The sequence below is a fragment of the Conger conger genome, chromosome 10 (genome assembly GCF_963514075.1).
Source record: "Conger conger chromosome 10, fConCon1.1, whole genome shotgun sequence".
NCBI classification, from domain to species: domain Eukaryota; kingdom Metazoa; phylum Chordata; class Actinopteri; order Anguilliformes; family Congridae; genus Conger; species Conger conger.
This window is the reverse complement of record NC_083769.1, coordinates 3,043,929-3,062,820: the sequence shown is the minus strand read 5'-3', so window position 1 is coordinate 3,062,820 and position 18,892 is coordinate 3,043,929. Positions and strand designations below refer to the sequence as shown.

Here is an 18,892-nt window from a genome sequence, read left to right as displayed (position 1 = left end):
CACTGAGTGTCTACAGGCCCTACTGCTCCCAAACGGGTCATTCACTGAGCGTCTATGAGCCCTACTGCTCCCGTACGGGTCATTCACTGAGTGTCTACGGGCCCTACTGCTCCCGTACGGGTCATTCACTGAGTGTCTACAGGCCCTACTGCTCCCATATGGGCCCTACTGCTCCCAAACGGGTCATTCACTGAGTGTCTACAGGCCCTACTGCTCCCAAACGGGTCATTCACTGAGTGTCTACGGGCCCTACTGCTCCCGTACGGGTCATTCACTGAGCGTCTACGAGTCCTACTGCTCCCATACGGGTCATTCACTGAGTGTCTACGGGCCCTACTGCTCCCAAACGGGTCATTCACTGAGTGTCTACGGGTCCTACTGCTCCCGTACGGGTCATTCACTGAGTGTCTACGGGCCCTACTGCTCCAATATGGGCCCTACTGCTCCCAAACGGGTCATTCACTGAGTGTCTACGGGTCCTACTGCTCCCGTACGGGTCATTCACCGAGTGTCTACGGGCCCTACTGCTCCCGTACGGGTCATTCACTGAGTGTCTACGGGCCCTACTGCTCCCAAACGGGTCATTCACTGAGTGTCTACGGGCCCTACTGCTCCAATATGGGCCCTACTGCTCCCAAACGGGTCATTCACTGAGTGTCTATGAGCCCTACTGCTCCCATATGGGCCCTACTGCTCCCATACGGGTCATTCACTGAGTGTCTATGAGCCCTACTGCTCCCATACGGGTCATTCACTGAGTGTCTATGAGCCCTACTGCTCCCATACGGGTCATTCACTGAGTGTCTATGAGCCCTACTGCTCCCATACGGGTCATTCACTGAGTGTCTACGGGCCCTACTGCTCCAGACTTACTGAGGAAGTGCCTGTACACACTTACTGGGTCTTTGCTGTTCGCAGTTTTGCTGACTCAGAAAATATTTGCTGAGTTTGCATTGAGGGAGTGTTTTAAAAGTGTTTACAGGAGAGCAAATAAATCCCATGAAATAATTTAAAGCAGGGGTGTCAAACTGAATTCCCAGGTGGCCACAGTGTCTGTGGGTTTTTGTGGTTTCCTTTCAATCAGTTGCCAATGAAAACGTTGAGGAATGTGTTTTTTTTGGCCGATCAGTGACTTAAATGAACCACTGGTGTCTTGAGAACACCCTTCAAACCAGCAGACACTGCAGCCCTTCGGGACAGGAGTTTGACACCTGTGATTTAAGGCTTCGAACCCATCACAGCAAACTCACAAAGGACTGCAGTGCAGTTAATGAAAGTGACAAACCAGAAAAATGTGTGTGTTTTTCACAGAGGGGGCCACGGTTCGGCTGGAGGGCGGAGCGAACCGCTGTGCGGGGAGAGTAGAGGTGCACGGGGGGGGCCAGTGGGGGACCGTGTGCGATGACTACTGGGACATGCGTGATGCCCACGTGGTGTGCCGGGAGTTGGGGTGCGGGTACCCTCTCTTCGCCCCCCGATGGGCCAGTTTCGGACAGGGAACGGGGCCAATCGCTTTGGATGATGTAGCATGCATGGGTTCAGAGACATCCCTGTTCAACTGTGGTCACACAGGACTTGGTGTACACAACTGCTTCCACTACGAGGATGCAAGTGTTGTCTGCTCAGGTAAGGAGCTTTCTTTCTCTCCCGGATTCAGTTCTCCGGTGATGGAGGGCCATAAAACCGTAATATTATCCATGCCACAACAGAACAACAATGGGGCAGAACCATAACATTACAGAACGTTAATACTTTAGAATCATAACATTACAGAACACTAATACATTAGAATCGTAACATTACAGAACACTAATACATTAGAATCATAACATTACAGAACATTCATACTTTAGAACCATAACATTACAAAATGTTAATACTTTAGAAGCATAACATTACAGAACACTAATACTTTAGAATCATAACATTACAAAATGGTAATACTTTAGAACCATAACATTACAGAACACTAATACTTTAGAATCATAACATTACAAAATGGTAATACTTTAGAACCATAACAAAACAGATCCGTAATTCTATAGAGCTGTAAAAGTCCAGAACCATAGAAGTATATAACTGTAATGTTACAGAAGCATAACCCTGCAGAATTGTAACTCTGTAATGGAACAGAATGGAACAGTGGCATAACTGAAATGCTACAGAAACATAATGAAATAGAACCAAATGCTACATGGTACATTTTCAAAAATATATATTTTGTATATTCATGTGCATTTAACATTGCATGTTTCATCTCATAGCTGTTTTATATGATGCATCTGATCACTGTCTCTTCTGCATCTCAGATTCAGCAGAGGAACCTGGCACCTACAGTAAGTCAAGTGCCCACAAAATCCCCACATGGGGATTAAGGCTGTGTTTATAGCTATAGACATGTGTACTACACAGGGATTAAGGCTGTGCTTATAGCTATAAACATGTGTACTACACGGGGGTTAAGGCTGTGCTTATAGCTATAAACATGTGTACTACACGGGGATTAAGGCTGTGCTTATAGCTATAAACATGTGTACTACACGGGGATTAAGGCTGTGCTTATAGCTATAAACATGTGTACTACACGGGGATTAAGGCTGTGCTTATAGCTATAAACATGTGTACTACATGGGGATTAAGGTGTGTTCTTATGACAAGTGTGCTTGTAAGACAGTGGTGCTTGTATGTGAGGTTTGTGCTGGAAAAAAAGCACTGGTTCAGACCAGCTCCCAGCCTAACATGCTTTAACTGGATGACGAGTTCAGACCCACTCCCAGATGGACATGGTTTGACCAGCTCAAGCTATGTTTGGAAACAGCTCATTGCTGGTTAACCAGCTCATACCCAGCCAGACCAGCTTATGACCAGCTTGACCAACTCAATTTCCAAGCTGGTCAAGCTGGCATAGCTCGATTTTACAGCAGGGTAGGCTGCATTTTGCAGTTGGTGTGGGAGTGTGTGTGTGTGTGTGTGTGTGTGTGTGTGTGTGTGTGTGTGTGTGTGTGTGAATGGGTGAATGAGCAGCATTAACTGTAAAGTGCTTTGTGTAGCTGTTGAAAAAGGCCAATATTTACCATGTGCTGCTCTTTTGCATTTATTATGAACCGTGCATGTAAAGGCACACATACGTTCACATAAACATATATACCTACACACATACATTCACAATGAATGCAAATTAACAGTAAATGGACTGTATTTACTGTGGATACTCAGTTTCCTCCCACACTTAAAAGACATGCCTGTCAGTTCAGGTGTGTGCCTGCCATTGCTCTTGACCAGGGCCACTGCCCTCAGAACTGGAGTTGGTGCCCAGGCGCTGCACTGAGACTGCCCACGGCTAAGTATCCAGGATGGGTCCAATGCAGAGGACAAATGACCCCACGGGTGTAGTTGAATCATCATACAGGGCTTGTTCCCAGTACAACGACACAAAGCTGTACTGCCCCGTCTCTGTGCTCCCCAGCGGGCCCTCGGGTGCGCCTGGCCGACGGCCCTGATGAGTGCTCCGGGCGGGTGGAGGTGTACTATTCGGGCATGTGGGGGACGGTGTGCGACCACGAGTGGGACCTGCACGACGCGGAGGTGGTGTGTCAGGAGCTGGCCTGCGGCAGGCCTCGGCAGGCCCCCCGCTTCCACCACTTCGGGATGGGACAGGGGCTGATCCTGCTGGACCACGTCCGCTGCCTGGGCAACGAGACCTCGCTGCTGTCCTGCTCCGCTGCCCAGATGGGGCTCCACGACTGCCACCATCTGGAGGACGCCAGCGCCATCTGCTCCGGTACCTGCCCGAGTCCAGCTGCCTTTCCTCTCCGCCCAATCAGAGTGCAGTGCCCTCCTTTACTCTCCGACCAATCAGAGCGCGGTACCTGCCTGTACTCTCCGACCAATCAGAGTGCGGTACCTGCCTGTACTCTCTGACCAAGCAGAGTGCAGTACCTGCCTGTACTCTCTGACCAAGCAGAGTGCAGTACCTGCCTGTACTCTGGCCAATCCAATCACAGTTCACACTTAAAATGCACATTTAAGTAGTTCTGTAGATTCATTTGATAGATCGAATCTTCTGCTATGTGGGGAGCGAGCCCAGGGGAGTGTTGGAGAGGCTCCAGGGTGCTGAGGCGCGTTCTCTCCGCAGGGCGGACCCCGGTGCGCTTGGTTGGCGGTAGCAGCCGCTGCTCCGGGCGCGTGGAGGTGCACCACGGCGGCACGTGGGGCAGTGTGTGCGACCACGGCTGGGACCTGAGGAACGGCGGGGTGGTGTGCCGGGAGCTGGGCTGCGGGGCCGCCCTCCTCGCACCGCACGGGGCCACTTTCGGGCAGGGCGAGGGCCAGATCTGGCTGGACGACGTGGCCTGCAACGGGACGGAGCGGAGCCTGACCGAATGCAACAGCCGGGGCTACGGCAGGCACAACTGCGACCACTCCAACGACGCCTCAGTGGTGTGCACAGGGTGCGTGCTGCATTATTGAGGAAAGAGCTCCACCAGTAACATTACACAGTATAATCAACAAATTAATGGTGTGTGTGTATGCGTGGGGCCACTACTTCTGCCTCTCAAAACGCTGTTCATGTCTGTCTTTGTATATGCGTTCCTTCCCGCTTGTTAGTCATTTAACAGTCGACAGTTTAAACGTAAATATAGAGAGCAAAGAAAAAGTAGCATCTGATTTGTCACTGAACCAAAAACAGCTATTCATTAGTTTAAGGTGGTGGCCCTCTTTCCATTTAAATGTATGCAAGTTTGTATTGTCGCTTGACAATATCGCTCACAAAATCAGTATTAGGACTGTCCTGAGGTGACTGCATTTTATTTTTCAGGTAAAAATAATGAAGAAAAAAATCTCCATAATCACTTTCCTTCTAAACCAGTGAGTACAACCTTACAGGACCCCGAAATTAAGAAATCACACTTCATTCTTGCATGCACAGCTGGAACCGGAACTTAAACGTCTACGCTTTGCGCACACAGTCTGGTTCATACTGAAATGCACCTTTGAATATTTCCAACAAACACACCATCCTTTATGCTTCTGTTCCACCAGGTGGAGATTGAGGACACCAAGGCCACATGCCTCCCATGTCAAAGTGCTGGTGCCTGTCTGATATCCTCCCTGCATTTAATCAAAACCAACTGTCTTCCAGTGAACTCTCTGTTTAATTATATTTAAGCAAACTGTCTGAAAACTATATCCAAGAAATCATTCTGTAGCATAGTCACGTCTTCATTGAATGACCCGTTTGTGATTTACACTTCCCATCATTACATTATCACTGTGTACGCAACGAGTCTGCAACCTGACGTGCGTTTAGAAACAGCAAACGCAGCGAACAGTTACTGTTGAACGATGAAATAAATATGCCATTTAGTTCGCCACCAAAGCTTATTTAATACAATTGGATGCGACTTGCGTCTAACAATGCCAGCTAGCAGATCCGTTGCTTACCTGTGATGTATTTTTAAAAGAACATATTAAATTGATTAAAGTGTGTTATAACAGGCAAATAATTGTCATCTTTTCCTCTATCTGCATTTTCCCCATAAGCAGCCATTTTGTTTGATTAGGCCCTAGTCCTTATCTTTGTTGTACAGGTAGCAGTTGAAATTGTACTTCCCTCTAGGGTCTTTCAGCGCACTTATCCCTGGTTATGGGTATGCACTTTGTTGTACGTCGCTCTGGATGAGAGCATCTGCCAAATGCCATTAATGTAATGTAACAATTCACCTCAATTTTATCCCTACGTTTTTCTTCATACCTATCTATGTACCCGTTCAGAATACAGCACAATGTGATATGGAACTTTTGGCATGCATAGCCATTTCGGACAATGTGGCTTAAGAGGGCAAATGATCTTTCAAAATGTGGAAAGCGTAATTAAGTAAAGAGTCAGCTTGCAGTTGCGGGGGGAATGAGCCCTTGTCCTGCAGCAGGGGCGTCGATTCTTAACCTGAAAAGGGCCGGCGTGGATGCAGGCTGTTGTTTTAGCCCAATCTCTCATAAAATTGGACACCCGGTCCTAGACTCTTTAGTTCAGGAAGAGGCTTCCTCAACTTTGCAGTAAAATTTCAATCAGAATTTATTCAGATAAAATTCAGATGACAATTACCACTACAAAATCCCACCCCCCCTTTCTATAAAAGGAAATGCAGAATTATCTCAGAATGCATCAACATGAATACATCTGAAAAGCATTCAGAGAAGTTACATTAACAGCACAAAACATTACAGAGTAGCGAGCAGTTTGGCAATAAATTTATTTATCTAATTTAACTCTAATTTAACCAGCTGGATTTATTCTCCCTTCTACAAGTAAAGCAATACAGGTTGCAGACCAAGGGTCACATGTGCATTTGAAATATATGAACATTGTAGACACCGGGAAAATGTGAAAACAATGTAGATGAACATAGATGTTGCTTTAAAATTGTCGGTCTAGAGGGATTTTAGTGGTTGAAGTATTTAAAGTGTCTATCCATAATTTCTCAATTATGGTAGATTTTGTGTACATCTGTGGTGATTGGTGGTGCCATTAGCCACTAGGAGCACTGACAGCAGGTATCAAATACGTTTTTTTCTTATTAAAAATTACAGATCGACACTTCAATGGTTAAAATACCCAAGTCTGGATGGGAACTGACACGAAGCAGTACATCAGAAACATAGCTGTGAACTCAGATGGAGTAAATCTGATGGTGAATCACAGGATTCTCTAAATACAACATGTGCCCAAGTCATGGAAAAACAAATAGGCAAACAGGCAAATATACAAAATAAAAGTATATAATCATAGATAATGCTCACTCATCGTACATAAACTACACCATACTAAGAACACAGTTAATGGCTGTTCATCGGTTTTTAAGATGACAACCGAAAGGCTAAGGCACAACCTTAAGAAGCCCGAGGAGGGGGTCGGGGGGATTGTCGGGGGCCAGACTGAACACTGTTCCTGGATCAGTGTCTGAGCCCCAGGTCCACTCTACATTCATAGAAACTGATCCAGGTCTATGACGGGACAGCACGTACACTTAAAAAGCCTTTGGATTATAGAAACCGAAGGGAAACGGAAGACAATTTTTTAAAGAACTGGTAAATATTCATTTCTGAATGAATTTTAAGGGGAAAATATGACTGATTACTGATCACTAATGCCGGGTGTTATATATAGCAGAAAACTGCTAACAATCAGCATTCCAAAGTACCACCAGAACAGCACGGTGAACACCCAATACAGCACTGTATACATCCATCACTGTGAACACCCAATACAGCACTGTATACATCCATCACTGTGAAGACCCAATACAGCACTGTATACATCCATCACTGTGAACACCCAATACAGCACTGTATACATCCATCACTGTGAACACCCAATACAGCACTGTATACATCCATCACTGTGAACACCCAATACAGCACTGTATACATCCATCACTGTGGACACCCAATACAGCACTGTATACATCCATCACAGTGAACACCCAATACAGCACTGTATACATCCATCACTGTGAACACCCAATACAGCACTGTATACATCCATCACTGTGAACACCCAATACAGCACTGTATACAACGTCATTAAATGTCATTAAACAATGTCATTAAATATCTAAATAAAGTTCATAATGACTTTTCTGTTCACCGACTAAAATCCTGTATGGGCATTGTGCAATCAGATTGACCGTCTTACATCAGTTAAAAACTGGGAAAGGATCTATTCTAAACACTGGGTGCAATGGGGTGCGTATAAAATTGTATTTAAAAATATCAAAGAAACAAGAATGCCATAAAAAAACAAAAAAACATTTAAAATAAAATGCATCAAAGATCATGCAACTTGTTTGAAGGGGTTTCCATCGTTGACCTCCATGCTGGTGAAAACGTAGTACAGGAACGCTGCTACCACCAGGAACACCAGGAACTGGAACCAGAGCGGGATGAGACGGCCGGGCTGGGAGCTGTCCTTCAGGGGGGCGCTGGGGGACCTCACGGGCGGCTGGGAGCGGGAAGTGTAGCGGTGGGCTGTCTCTGCCTGATACAGCCTGGGGGAAAACCATTCACCAGCTAATGTGAGCCACACTACACCATTCACCAGCTAATGCACTGAGCTACACTACACCATTCACCAGCTAATGCACTGTGCTACACTACACCATTCACCAGCTAATGCACTGTGCTACACTACACCATTCACCAGCTAATGCACTGTGCCACACTACAACATTCACCAGCTGTGCCACACTACACCATTCACCAGCTAATGCACTGAGCTACACTACACCATTCACCAGCTAATGCACTGAGCCACACTACACCATTCACCAGCTAATGTGAGCCACGCTACGCCATTCACCAGCTAATGCACTGAGCCACACTACACCATTCACCAGCTAATGCACTGAGCCACACTACACCATTCACCAGCTAATGCACTGAGCCACTCTACACCATTCACCAGCTAATGCACTGAGCCACACTACACCATTCACCAGCTAATGTGAGCCACGCTACGCCATTCACCAGCTAATGCACTGAGCCACACTACACCATTCACCAGCTAATGCACTGAGCCACTCTACACCATTCACCAGCTAATGCACTGAGCCACACTACACCATTCACCAGCTAATGCACTGTGCTACACTACACCATTCACCAGCTAATGCACTGAGCCACTCTACACCATTCACCAGCTAATGCACTGAGCCACACTACACCATTCACCAGCTAATGCACTGTGCTACACTACACCATTCACCAGCTAATGTGAGCCACGCTACACCATTCACCAGCTAATGCACTGAGCCACACTACACCATTCACCAGCTAATGCACTGAGCCACACTACACCATTCACCAGCTAATGCACTGAGCCACTCTACACCATTCACCAGCTAATGCACTGAGCCACTCTACACCATTCACCAGCTAATGCACTGAGCCACACTACACCATTCACCAGCTAATGCACTGAGCCACTCTACACCATTCACCAGCTAATGCACTGAGCCACACTACACCATTCACCAGCTAATGCACTGTGCTACACTACACCATTCACCAGCTAATGCACTGAGCCACACTACACCATTCACCAGCTAATGCACTGAGCCACACTACACCATTCACCAGCTAATGCACTGTGCCACACTACACCATTCACCAGCTGTGCTACACTACACCATTCACCAGCTAATGCACTGAGCCACACTACACCATTCACCAGCTGTGCTACACTACACCATTCACCAGCTAATGCACTGTGCCACACTACACCATTCACCAGCTGTGCTACACTACACCATTCACCAGCTAATGCACTGAGCCACACTACACCATTCACCAGCTGTGCCACACTACACCATTCACCAGCTAATGTGAGCCACACTACACCATTCACCAGCTAATGCACTGAGCCACACTACACCATTCACCAACTGTGCCACACTACACCATTCACCAGCTAATGCACTGTGCCACACTACACCATTCACCAGCTAATGCACTGAGCCACGCTATGCTATGCCCCACCAAGTGCTTTCCCTTTTAGGCAAACTAGGCAACAGGTACACTTAGGGGTAAGAAAAGGCGAGCGTTGATGGCCTGTTCTCTAGCTGTAAAATATATTTTCGTCCCACTGAACATCTCTGTAGTGAGAGGTCAGGACTCAGTGGCCCGCACTGCTAGTACTGGAGAGCCGCAGGGTGTGGCTGGTGTTTGTTTTCACCTTAACATCAGCCTACCAATTCAGACCCAAGAAACCAGGTGAATTAACTGCTTTAATTGACAAATTACAGTGAGCAACATGAGTCATTGGACAGGGACACATTTTTTTTGTTATTTTGGTTCTGCACTCTAGCACTTTGAGTTTGAAAGGACACAATGACAATGACTGTCAGCTTTAACTTGAGGGTTTTCATCCGAATCTGATGAATGAATTATGGTGTTCACTGCACGTGCTGAGTTACAACAAAAGACAGAGCACTCACCGATCGCCATCTTCACCCTCCGGCTCCTGGGACTTTGTGCTGGTATAGGACCTCCCACTGGAAGAAAGAAAAGCAGCGTAAAGGGGCAGTTCACCCAAATATCAAACTAAGGTACACTCACAGAGCACTCTGGGGTATTTATTACACTTATCTGTTTAAACTTTTTATTGGTCTGCTGCTGCTGTAGCCTATCCAATTTGGAGGTTTGACATGTGGGTGTTCAAAGATGCTCTTACCACCACCGCATACCGCTGTTGTAATGTGTGGTTAACTGTGTTATTCACCTTCCTGTCAGCTTTGACCAGTCTGGCCCTTCTCCTCTGACCTCTCTCATTAACAAGGCTTTTTCAATATATACAGGTGACACTTTTTACCAAAACATTGTTCGCTGTACAATAAGCAAAGCTCATCGATTGAAAATATTTCTAATTACCACAGACAATGGGGGTGGGGGCTAATTCTGAAACATGCATAAGCATAAACCTTGCAGCAGCAACATCAGATCTCAGGGCAAAACATGTTATTTCAGTTTCAGTTGGTACTGAAATGTTATTCTCTTGAGAATGCTACTTAACCAGAACTGCCTCTGGGAAATCCAGTTGCAGAAATAGTTGTGTCAACATGCAAGTGTCTGTACTGATATAAAGCAGCAGGAAGTATGCAACAGTAAAAAACAGAGTGTGTAAAACGAGTTTGCTGTGCACCCTGAATTAGAAGTCCTAAAATTAGCTAAGCACATACAAAAATGATTACATTATATATATATATATATTATTGGCATTTGGCAGACGCTCTTATCCAGAGCGATGTACAGTTGATTAGACTAAGCAGGAGACAATCCTCCCCTGGAGCAATGCAGGGTTAAGGGCCTTGCTCAAGGGCTGTGCGGATCTTATTGTGGCTACACCGGGATTAGAACCACCGACCTTGAGTGTCCAAGTCATTTACCTTAACCACTACGCTACAGGCCATCCCACAACAATGCCAGAGGCAAATATCACAGCAACGCTGGACACTGAAATCATTAAAGCCGCCTTATGTATGCCAAACGATAGTGTACATGCATCGTGTGCAGGCTTTTGATTTCGAGGTGTAGTGCTTCTTAGTCACGACTGCCGTCTGTCCTGGCCCCACGGTGGTGGAATGACCTCCTGGTGGATGTCAGAACAGCAGAGTCTCTGACCACTTTCAAACGCAGACTGAAGACTCATCTCTTCAGGCTGCACCTTTCACTCCCTACCTCACCACCACGATTAGCCTTGTATATGCCATAGATTATCATAGCACTTATCTATAGTTAGTGTAGCATACAGGGCATTCTAGCTGCCGACCGTGGTATGCTAGTTGGTAAGTTGATGTACTCTTCAAGGGTTCAAGTTGTATCTATGTGATCACTCTCAGACTCAGGACTGTTCTTTCCTCTAGGGTCCTCAGCGCACTTTACTGTACGTCACTCTGGATAAGAGTGTCTGCTAAATTCCTGTAATGTAATGTAGTTTGATGGTTAGACGGACATTCAGACTAATTCAGAAATTCTGGATTTGTCGAACCAAGCACTTTCCCTGGGTTAACAGATGTAGCGCACCAATCATACAGACAGCACTTACCGATCCCAGCTTTCAACTTCTGGCTCCCCGTATTTGGTGGTGCTGGTATAGGACCTCCTCCTGGCACAAAGAAAACCAGTGCAATGTCAAAGGGGTAGTTCACCCAAAAATGTCATTATGGCATGATTCAATTACCCAGAGTAACATCACCCCCATTCAGACTGTTTTACTGAGATTTGAGTTAAGACACCCACTGCAGCTCTGATGCAATGAATTGCTCAACCCATCCATGCTTTTGGTGGCCCTCAGTGTGCCGAAAATGCCCAAATGTCCAAACTCAAACGCAATGTCCCTTCCAACATAATGCCATGGTTACTCACAAACAACCATCAAGTCAAGCTGTGCACACTCTCACTGAGAACTAGGGGAGAGTTATACAATTAAATATTACCAGAGCAAGATTAATCGTTTTTTGAATTTGTACAACCTTCGACCCTGGCCTATGATTACATACCGTAATGAAATAACTAGGACATACCATTCCTTAGCAAGCCGACTGGCTGTGACACACTGCAGCTAAACCCTGGGCAAGGGGTAAAAACAGGGGGTACACCTAACCGTTTTACTTTCTTTAAAGGTTTATATAATGTAAGATAATGAAATACAATTTGATGGATACAAAGAGTCTTTAATCTACTCACTGAAATTATTTTTAGCCTACCTATGTTTTTATAGCCTACCTATACCACAGAATTTTTATATAATGTACAGTGAGCACCATAATTAATTGGACAGTGACATTTTTAGTTATTTTATTTCTGTATTCTAGCACAGAGTTTTAAAGGATAAACACAAGGGCAAGGATAAGGATACAGCAAAGACAAGCATTGCACTACATGCCATTAAAGTTGAATTATAGCTGATGACCACACCTAACACTAGCAGAAAATATAAGTAACTAGAAGCAGTTAAACTACATGCACGGCAGTGCAGTCAGTGACAATGTTTTGTGGTTTTGACTTCATGTTGGCAGACTCGGAATTTGAAATGAAACGATGACGATGAGTTCGAAGTGCAGACAGTCAGCTTTAATTTGAGGGAATTTTCATCCAAATCCGATTAACCATTTACAAAAGATAGAATTGCTCATTTGCCTTGTGCGGTTTAAGCCCAATACATTTACTTCTTTAGCATTCAAATATTCTTGTTTCTTGGTTTTGACTGGCAGTGCATTAGACAGACAGCACTCACTGATCCCAGCTTTCATCCTCGGGCTCCCGGTATTTGGTGGTGCTGGTATAGGACCTCCCTCTATCACAAAGAAAACCAGCGCAATGTTAAAGGAGCAGTTCACCCGATTATTATACTAAAGGTATGCTTCAATTACCCAGAGTACCATCTACCCTTTCAGAGGCGATGAGCTCAGCTACGCCCTGCAGACGGAACCAACCTCTGAACCAGCCCACAGCAAGTCAGGCTCTATGCGCGAAACATTTACAAAACCCAACAGCAATGTCTTTCCAAATATAATGCCATGGTTACACCCTGACATTCACAAGGCTTCATCTGTGTGCAGTTTCACCAAAGTACGCCAATGGTGAACATCCACATAAAGTCTCAACCAAAGCACGTACAGTGTTACAGTTTATGTTCCTAAAACGGGGAAGTGAGTTTCAGCCATGGGGCTCATTGATTTTAGCAGAAAAAATGGTCTATAGTTCACATAAGATAACATAGATATCCCACTCCTCCAGGAAGCTCCTGCAGTCACCAGGAATTTGGCCTGATACCTGTGAGAGGTCAGCAATCAGAAATTTCCACAACAAGCAGAAATGGAAAACATGCGAGATGAGAAACCGAATTGTCCAGCGGAATTGCTGGATTGATGAATTAAATGAATGTAGAGCCGGTTACACAGAGGTGGTGAGGTGAAAGCACAGATCACAGACAGCACTCACTGATCCCAGCTTTCATCCTCCGGCTCCCGGTAGTCAGCCGTGCTGGTGTAGGACCTGCCGCTGCAGGAGGAAAAGCAGCAGGACGTTAGCACATCATACAACCACACGGCCGGTAGTGCACCGCATACAAATCAATAGCAGGAGGAAACGTACCTGTCCACCAAAGCCTCGCTTTTCAGCTAAAATATGAAAACGAGATAAAATACAGCCATCAGGGACAATATCATTGTAGAGTCTGTTGTGACTTCATCATACACATTCAGTGCAGTCCGTAAGTAGCTCAAAAGAGACAATCAAAAGTCCTATAATTAAGACGAGATGCTGAAAGCTCATACCTGCATTAAGGAAATAAATAAATAAATAAATAAATAAATAAATATACACACACACACACACACACAGACTAATAATAAACAGCCGAGAAGCCAACTGTCCAATTACTTTCGGTCCCATAAAATCGGGGGAGGGGAGGTGGCAATTCTTACATTGATCACCCAATATGGATGTAAATACCCTCAAACTAAAGGTGACAGTCTGCACATTAACCTCATATTTAATTCAAATCTGATTTGCTGGAGTACAGAGCCACAAGAACAGAAATTGTACCAATGTCCAAATACTAACGAGTTGCACTGCAAATAACCCCCCTTCAGACAGAACACGGGACAGGAACCCTACTCACTGGGACACGACGATGGACATAAGTTACTTCCGTCTCTAAGAAAAAAAGAAAAAAGAAAAATAAAGAAGGAAATTTGCATGTATACAAAATGAATTGCACATTGTGAGTGTTTCTGGTTTAGAATATACAAATGTGGCCAGGGCCTTCACACAGGGCAGCGCTCTCAGACTCACGCTCCTCTCTGTAGTAGGTTCTATCAGACGGTTTCTTCACTGGCGTGTCCTTAGCCATGGCTTCCTTCAGCTTCTTCTCATAAAGGCCGCGGGTAGAATCTGCACAGCACAAAGAGCCAATGCACTCAGTAACAATGTCATTGTCACTATACATTAACAGCGGGAGAAGCAAAACATAAATCAGTAATCTTCATCTTCATTCCTGGTCCTGGCCGGCGCCCACGCGCGCACACACACGCGCACACACACGCGCACACACACGCGCGCACACACACGCGCACACACACACGCGCACACACACGCGCACACACACGCGCACACACACACGCGCACACACACGCGCACACACACACGCGCACACACACGCGCACACACACACGCGCACACACACACGCGCACACACGCGCGCACACACACACGCGCACACGCGCACACACACACACACACACACACACACGTGCAGTGAGATGGGGGTCACAGACTCACCCACGACAGGGCCGTGTTTAATTCCATACTCGTCCAGTAACTCGCTGATCTCTTGAGACGACTTGCTACCCAGGGCTGCCATGGTTGCTAGCTATGCATTCACAGATCTACATAACGAAGAGGGAAAGAGGCAGATCAGTGCAGAATTCCTGTTATTTAAACTCATAATCAGTTATCCATATGCAGGGGCGTTGTAGTTGGGGGAGGGGGGAGTCGAGAGGTTCAGCTGCTTTTCAGACCTTACGTCAGAATGGGGAAGAAATGTGATCCAAGAGACTTTGACCGTGGAATGACAGGGTGTTATCTTAGTATCTCAGAAACTGCTGATCTTTTGGGATTTTCATGCACAATAGTCGGCAAAGAATGGTGTAAAAAACAAAAAACATCCAGTGAGCAGCAGTTCTGTGGGCAGAAACGCGTTATCAATGAGAAGAGAAGGGCCAGACTGGTCGAAACTGACAGGAAGGTGGCAGTAACGCAAACGTTATTTAACCACACATTACAACAGTGGTATGCAGAAGAGCATCTCGATTAGGTATAAGCTAATGTAGGCCACATGTAATATAAAGAGAGGCCAGCCATATAAACGACAGTCTATTTAGAGCAAGCTTTTTTTACGTGTTTTATGGGATTTATATTGAAGTCCACTTGAGCATTAATCAGGATTACCGCAGAGAAAAATACATTTTAATGTTGCGTAATAATCCTGTTGGGTTTTTTATATTATTAATAATTATATTATTACATTTTCCTATTACAATTATTTTGCTAATAAATCTAAATAAGGAACTAAAGGAATAATAGTCGCACAAAACACGCTTTGCAACCGTGCGCTTTCATTTCCGAGACGACTCGTGAAGTTCGGCTCCTGCTGAAAAACTGAAATCGGAAAACATTGATAAACCCCACATTATTTGTGTGAATACGTCTAATAAATACCTAATAAAGTGCTCACAGTGTATATGAACAAGAAAGCAACGTGTGGGTGCCCACAGGGGCCTGGAATTCCTAGCTACGCCCCTGTCCATATTCAGTTCACGTTACTAGCTAAGGAGGGCGCATTGATCCCAAGACATAAAATTAAATTAACGTTAGCTAACCTAGCCAATAAAGTAGTCAATGGCGTGGATCTCATCAGCACGGTTACAAAAACTAGCTCGCTAGCCGTCGAATTTCACGTTAGCTAGGTAACAACTTAGATTGAGTGCACGTTTTCCATAGCCATAAAACACTCGTCGATACATCTTAAGGAGACTAGCAAAACTAAAGCTAGCAAACTCAAGATGATCTTCTCATACCCGATTCTACCTGTTGAGCCAGATACACTGATTTACAGGTTCAACAAGGTGACTCACTAAAGTTAACCGAGCTAGCCTAGTGCTACCAAGCCAACTTTTCTAGTGCTAGCGAACCAGCTTTTAGTAATAAACATTAAAATCTGCAAGGCATTACAGTGCTTTAGCTAGTTGGCACTGCTAGCCTATTTCTAACTTGGGTAGCTACATTATGTTGGCTCGTTAGATACTAGCTAGACGGTTAACACAATGAAATCTCCACAAAAACGTTAGACTAGACGTTTTGGAGCGACTCGGAGCCAAACGTACAGTAGCTAGCTAATGATGGGAGCTACTTGTCTAGCTATGTAGCTAATATTATTAACGTTAACGTAAATGTTAACGTATTTTTATTAATAACGTCGGGTTAGTATTTGCTAGCAGTATTAACTATAACGTCAATCTAGCTAACGTTAGCATCATGGCTGTAGATACGTTGACATGATATATTGAATGCGTTAACTTCACTTACCTTTAGACAAAGAGTAGAAATGACTAGGCTACCAAGTATTCAAAATGGGCCTCGATGGTTTTGGCGGTTCAGCTACTTGGCAAACTACATTTAACAGATCAAATCCCTATTTTGGACCAACCCCTTTCGTTTCTGTCTCGTAGGTAATGTTAGCCGGCTGCTACTAGCTGAACGCAAGGAAGTTAGCTAGAGAGCTAACGTTCTTACCTTCCAAGTGGAGAGAAATGTTCCGGTTGAGGGAGCAGGAAGTTCTGACTATGGAGCTGTCATTTAGTATAAATAATTTTAAGATCGCTTACTTCTCTAGTTTAACATCAATCACGTGACTAAAGACAAACCGCAGGGCGTGGCTGGAACGCAAACACTTTGCCTGTTCGCGTTCACGGAATATGGAAAAAGCTTTTTTTTTCTTTTGCTTTTTTTTTTTTGAGAACATATGAAATTTAGCTTCGAACGGCGAAACTGGGCGTTAGCTGCTTCGCCCTGGGTGTGTTGAAGTGTCCCTGAGCGAAGAAACATAGCCCCCAAATGCTCCTGACAAGCTGGTTGGTGCTTTGCATGCGAGTATATGTATGGGTGAATGAGAAGAATCAATTGTACAGCGCTTTGGATAAATGCCAACCATTTACCATATGCTGGAAATTTGCAATGGCATGAAGAATCAACTTACCATGTTCGTATTGTGCTTATTGCATCAGCTTGAAAACAATTACATCAGAAGATGTAACAGATAAGACTGAGGTTAACTAATATGCTCATAATTTGGTAGTTGAACATGTCTTTAATTTAATGTGTTTTTTTTAAAGATATCAACGCCTTATCACCTGCTTTGCCTTTGAATTCTTCACTATCCTCCAAATGCTTACTTTTGGCAGCCAGATGTCAACTATTTTTCTGCTAAATGTATGCATTGTTTGCAATATAGCACAATAAGCACGATATGAACATGGAAATGTTATTCTTTATGGAATGCATAGCCATCTGACAAAGTGTGGTTTAAGAGGGTAAGTAATCCCTCTAAACATGAAAAGTACCTAATTAAAAAAGAAATCTTGAATTGCTGTTGTGGTTGGATAGAAATCCAGCATACACAGGGGTAATTCCAGGACCGAGTTTGAGAACCACTGATCTAGAGTATAGAAATGTCTTTGTCACCCTTTCTGTTGTAGGCTACTAAGCTAACATGTGCTCACACCCCCAGTGCTGAACCCATTGAACATTGATTATAACATGCTTATTTGTTCTGTCACATTACCAATAGGGGGATGCTGTGTGTGTGTGTGTGTGTGTGTGTGTGTGTGTATAGTAGTGTAACCTGTGCTGGAAATATAAAGTAGTTTATAGAATATATTTATTATATTACCACAATGATCCATACATGAATTACATTTCTGCAAGTCCCTTTAAATAGGAACATGTCATGCCAATTATGGAACAAATAAATGGCCTGTTCATAATCTGTGTTTTCAACCCTTTGTAGTAGAAGTTCCCACATAAACTGTGTTTATTAACCAGTTTACATTTTTGATCAGAAAAATGCCAGTGGGTACAATGCAGCTTCCAAAGGTGACTTTCTGCTACAACATCCGGCTCTTCCTCACTACTCCACTCAGTACCTTGTTCAAGCAATGGTCCTGTCCCGCCTGGACTATTGCAATTCTCTGCTGGCTGGCCTTCCAGCATCTGCAATCAGACCCCTACAACTGATCCAGAATGCTGCAGTCCGTCTGGTATTCACATGTCACCCCCCTGCTCAGCAACCTCCACTGGCTGCCTGTTATGGCTCGCATCAATTAAAACTTTGGTGCTTGCATACCAGGCAGTTAAGGGATCAGCCCCTGTATATATTCAATCGCTTATCAAGACATATACACCAGCAAGACCCCTCTGTTCTGCCACTTGTGCCTCCCCCTCACCACACCTGCACTTCTCGCTCACGACTGCTGTCTGTTCTGGCCCCACGGTGGTGGAATGACCTCCCTGTGGATGTCAGAACGGCAGAGTCTCTGACCTCTTTCAAACACAGACTGAAGACCGATCTCTTCAGGCTGCACCTTTCCCTCCCTACCTCACCACCATGATTAGCTTGTATATGCCATAGACTATAATGGCACTTATATATAGTTATATATAGATATTGTTGTATTGTATTAGATATTGTATTGTTGTACTTGGGGTATTCTAGCTGCCAACCATGGTATGCTAGTTCGTAAGTTGATGTATTCAAGGGTTCCGATTGTATCTG

General features: G+C 44.8%; 2 protein-coding genes across 4 annotated transcripts; one reads left to right on the top strand and one right to left on the bottom strand.

The window, feature by feature from the left end:
* Positions 1 to 839: 839 nt before the first annotated feature.
* On the top strand, positions 840 to 5,723 carry LOC133139458 (scavenger receptor cysteine-rich domain-containing group B protein-like). Its single transcript, XM_061259022.1, has 6 exons — positions 840 to 1,626; positions 2,310 to 2,336; positions 3,467 to 3,781; positions 4,136 to 4,451; positions 4,820 to 4,869; positions 5,044 to 5,723. The coding sequence occupies exons 1-5, from the start codon at positions 1,293 to 1,295 to the stop codon at positions 4,821 to 4,823; spliced, it is 996 nt and encodes a 331-aa protein (XP_061115006.1). The 5' UTR covers positions 840 to 1,292; the 3' UTR covers positions 4,824 to 4,869; positions 5,044 to 5,723.
* A 335-nt stretch (positions 5,724 to 6,058) lies between these two features.
* Positions 6,059 to 17,114, bottom strand: emd (emerin). Of its 3 annotated transcripts, none has more exons than XM_061259027.1 (10): positions 16,855 to 17,106; positions 14,842 to 14,948; positions 14,356 to 14,454; positions 14,183 to 14,217; positions 13,654 to 13,679; positions 13,501 to 13,560; positions 12,794 to 12,853; positions 11,603 to 11,662; positions 9,996 to 10,052; positions 6,059 to 8,048 (listed from the first exon to the last, which is right to left on the bottom strand). In XM_061259027.1, exons 2-10 carry the CDS (start codon positions 14,921 to 14,923, stop codon positions 7,835 to 7,837), a joined length of 693 nt encoding a protein of 230 aa, XP_061115011.1. In that variant the 5' UTR covers positions 14,924 to 14,948; positions 16,855 to 17,106; the 3' UTR covers positions 6,059 to 7,834. The 3 variants fall into 3 exon arrangements, with proteins under 3 accessions (XP_061115011.1, XP_061115014.1, XP_061115015.1); XM_061259030.1 differs by lacking the exon at positions 16,855 to 17,106 and adding an exon at positions 16,648 to 16,848; XM_061259031.1 differs by lacking the exon at positions 12,794 to 12,853 and having other exon boundaries at positions 16,855 to 17,114.
* Between the last annotated feature and the right edge of the window lie 1,778 nt (positions 17,115 to 18,892).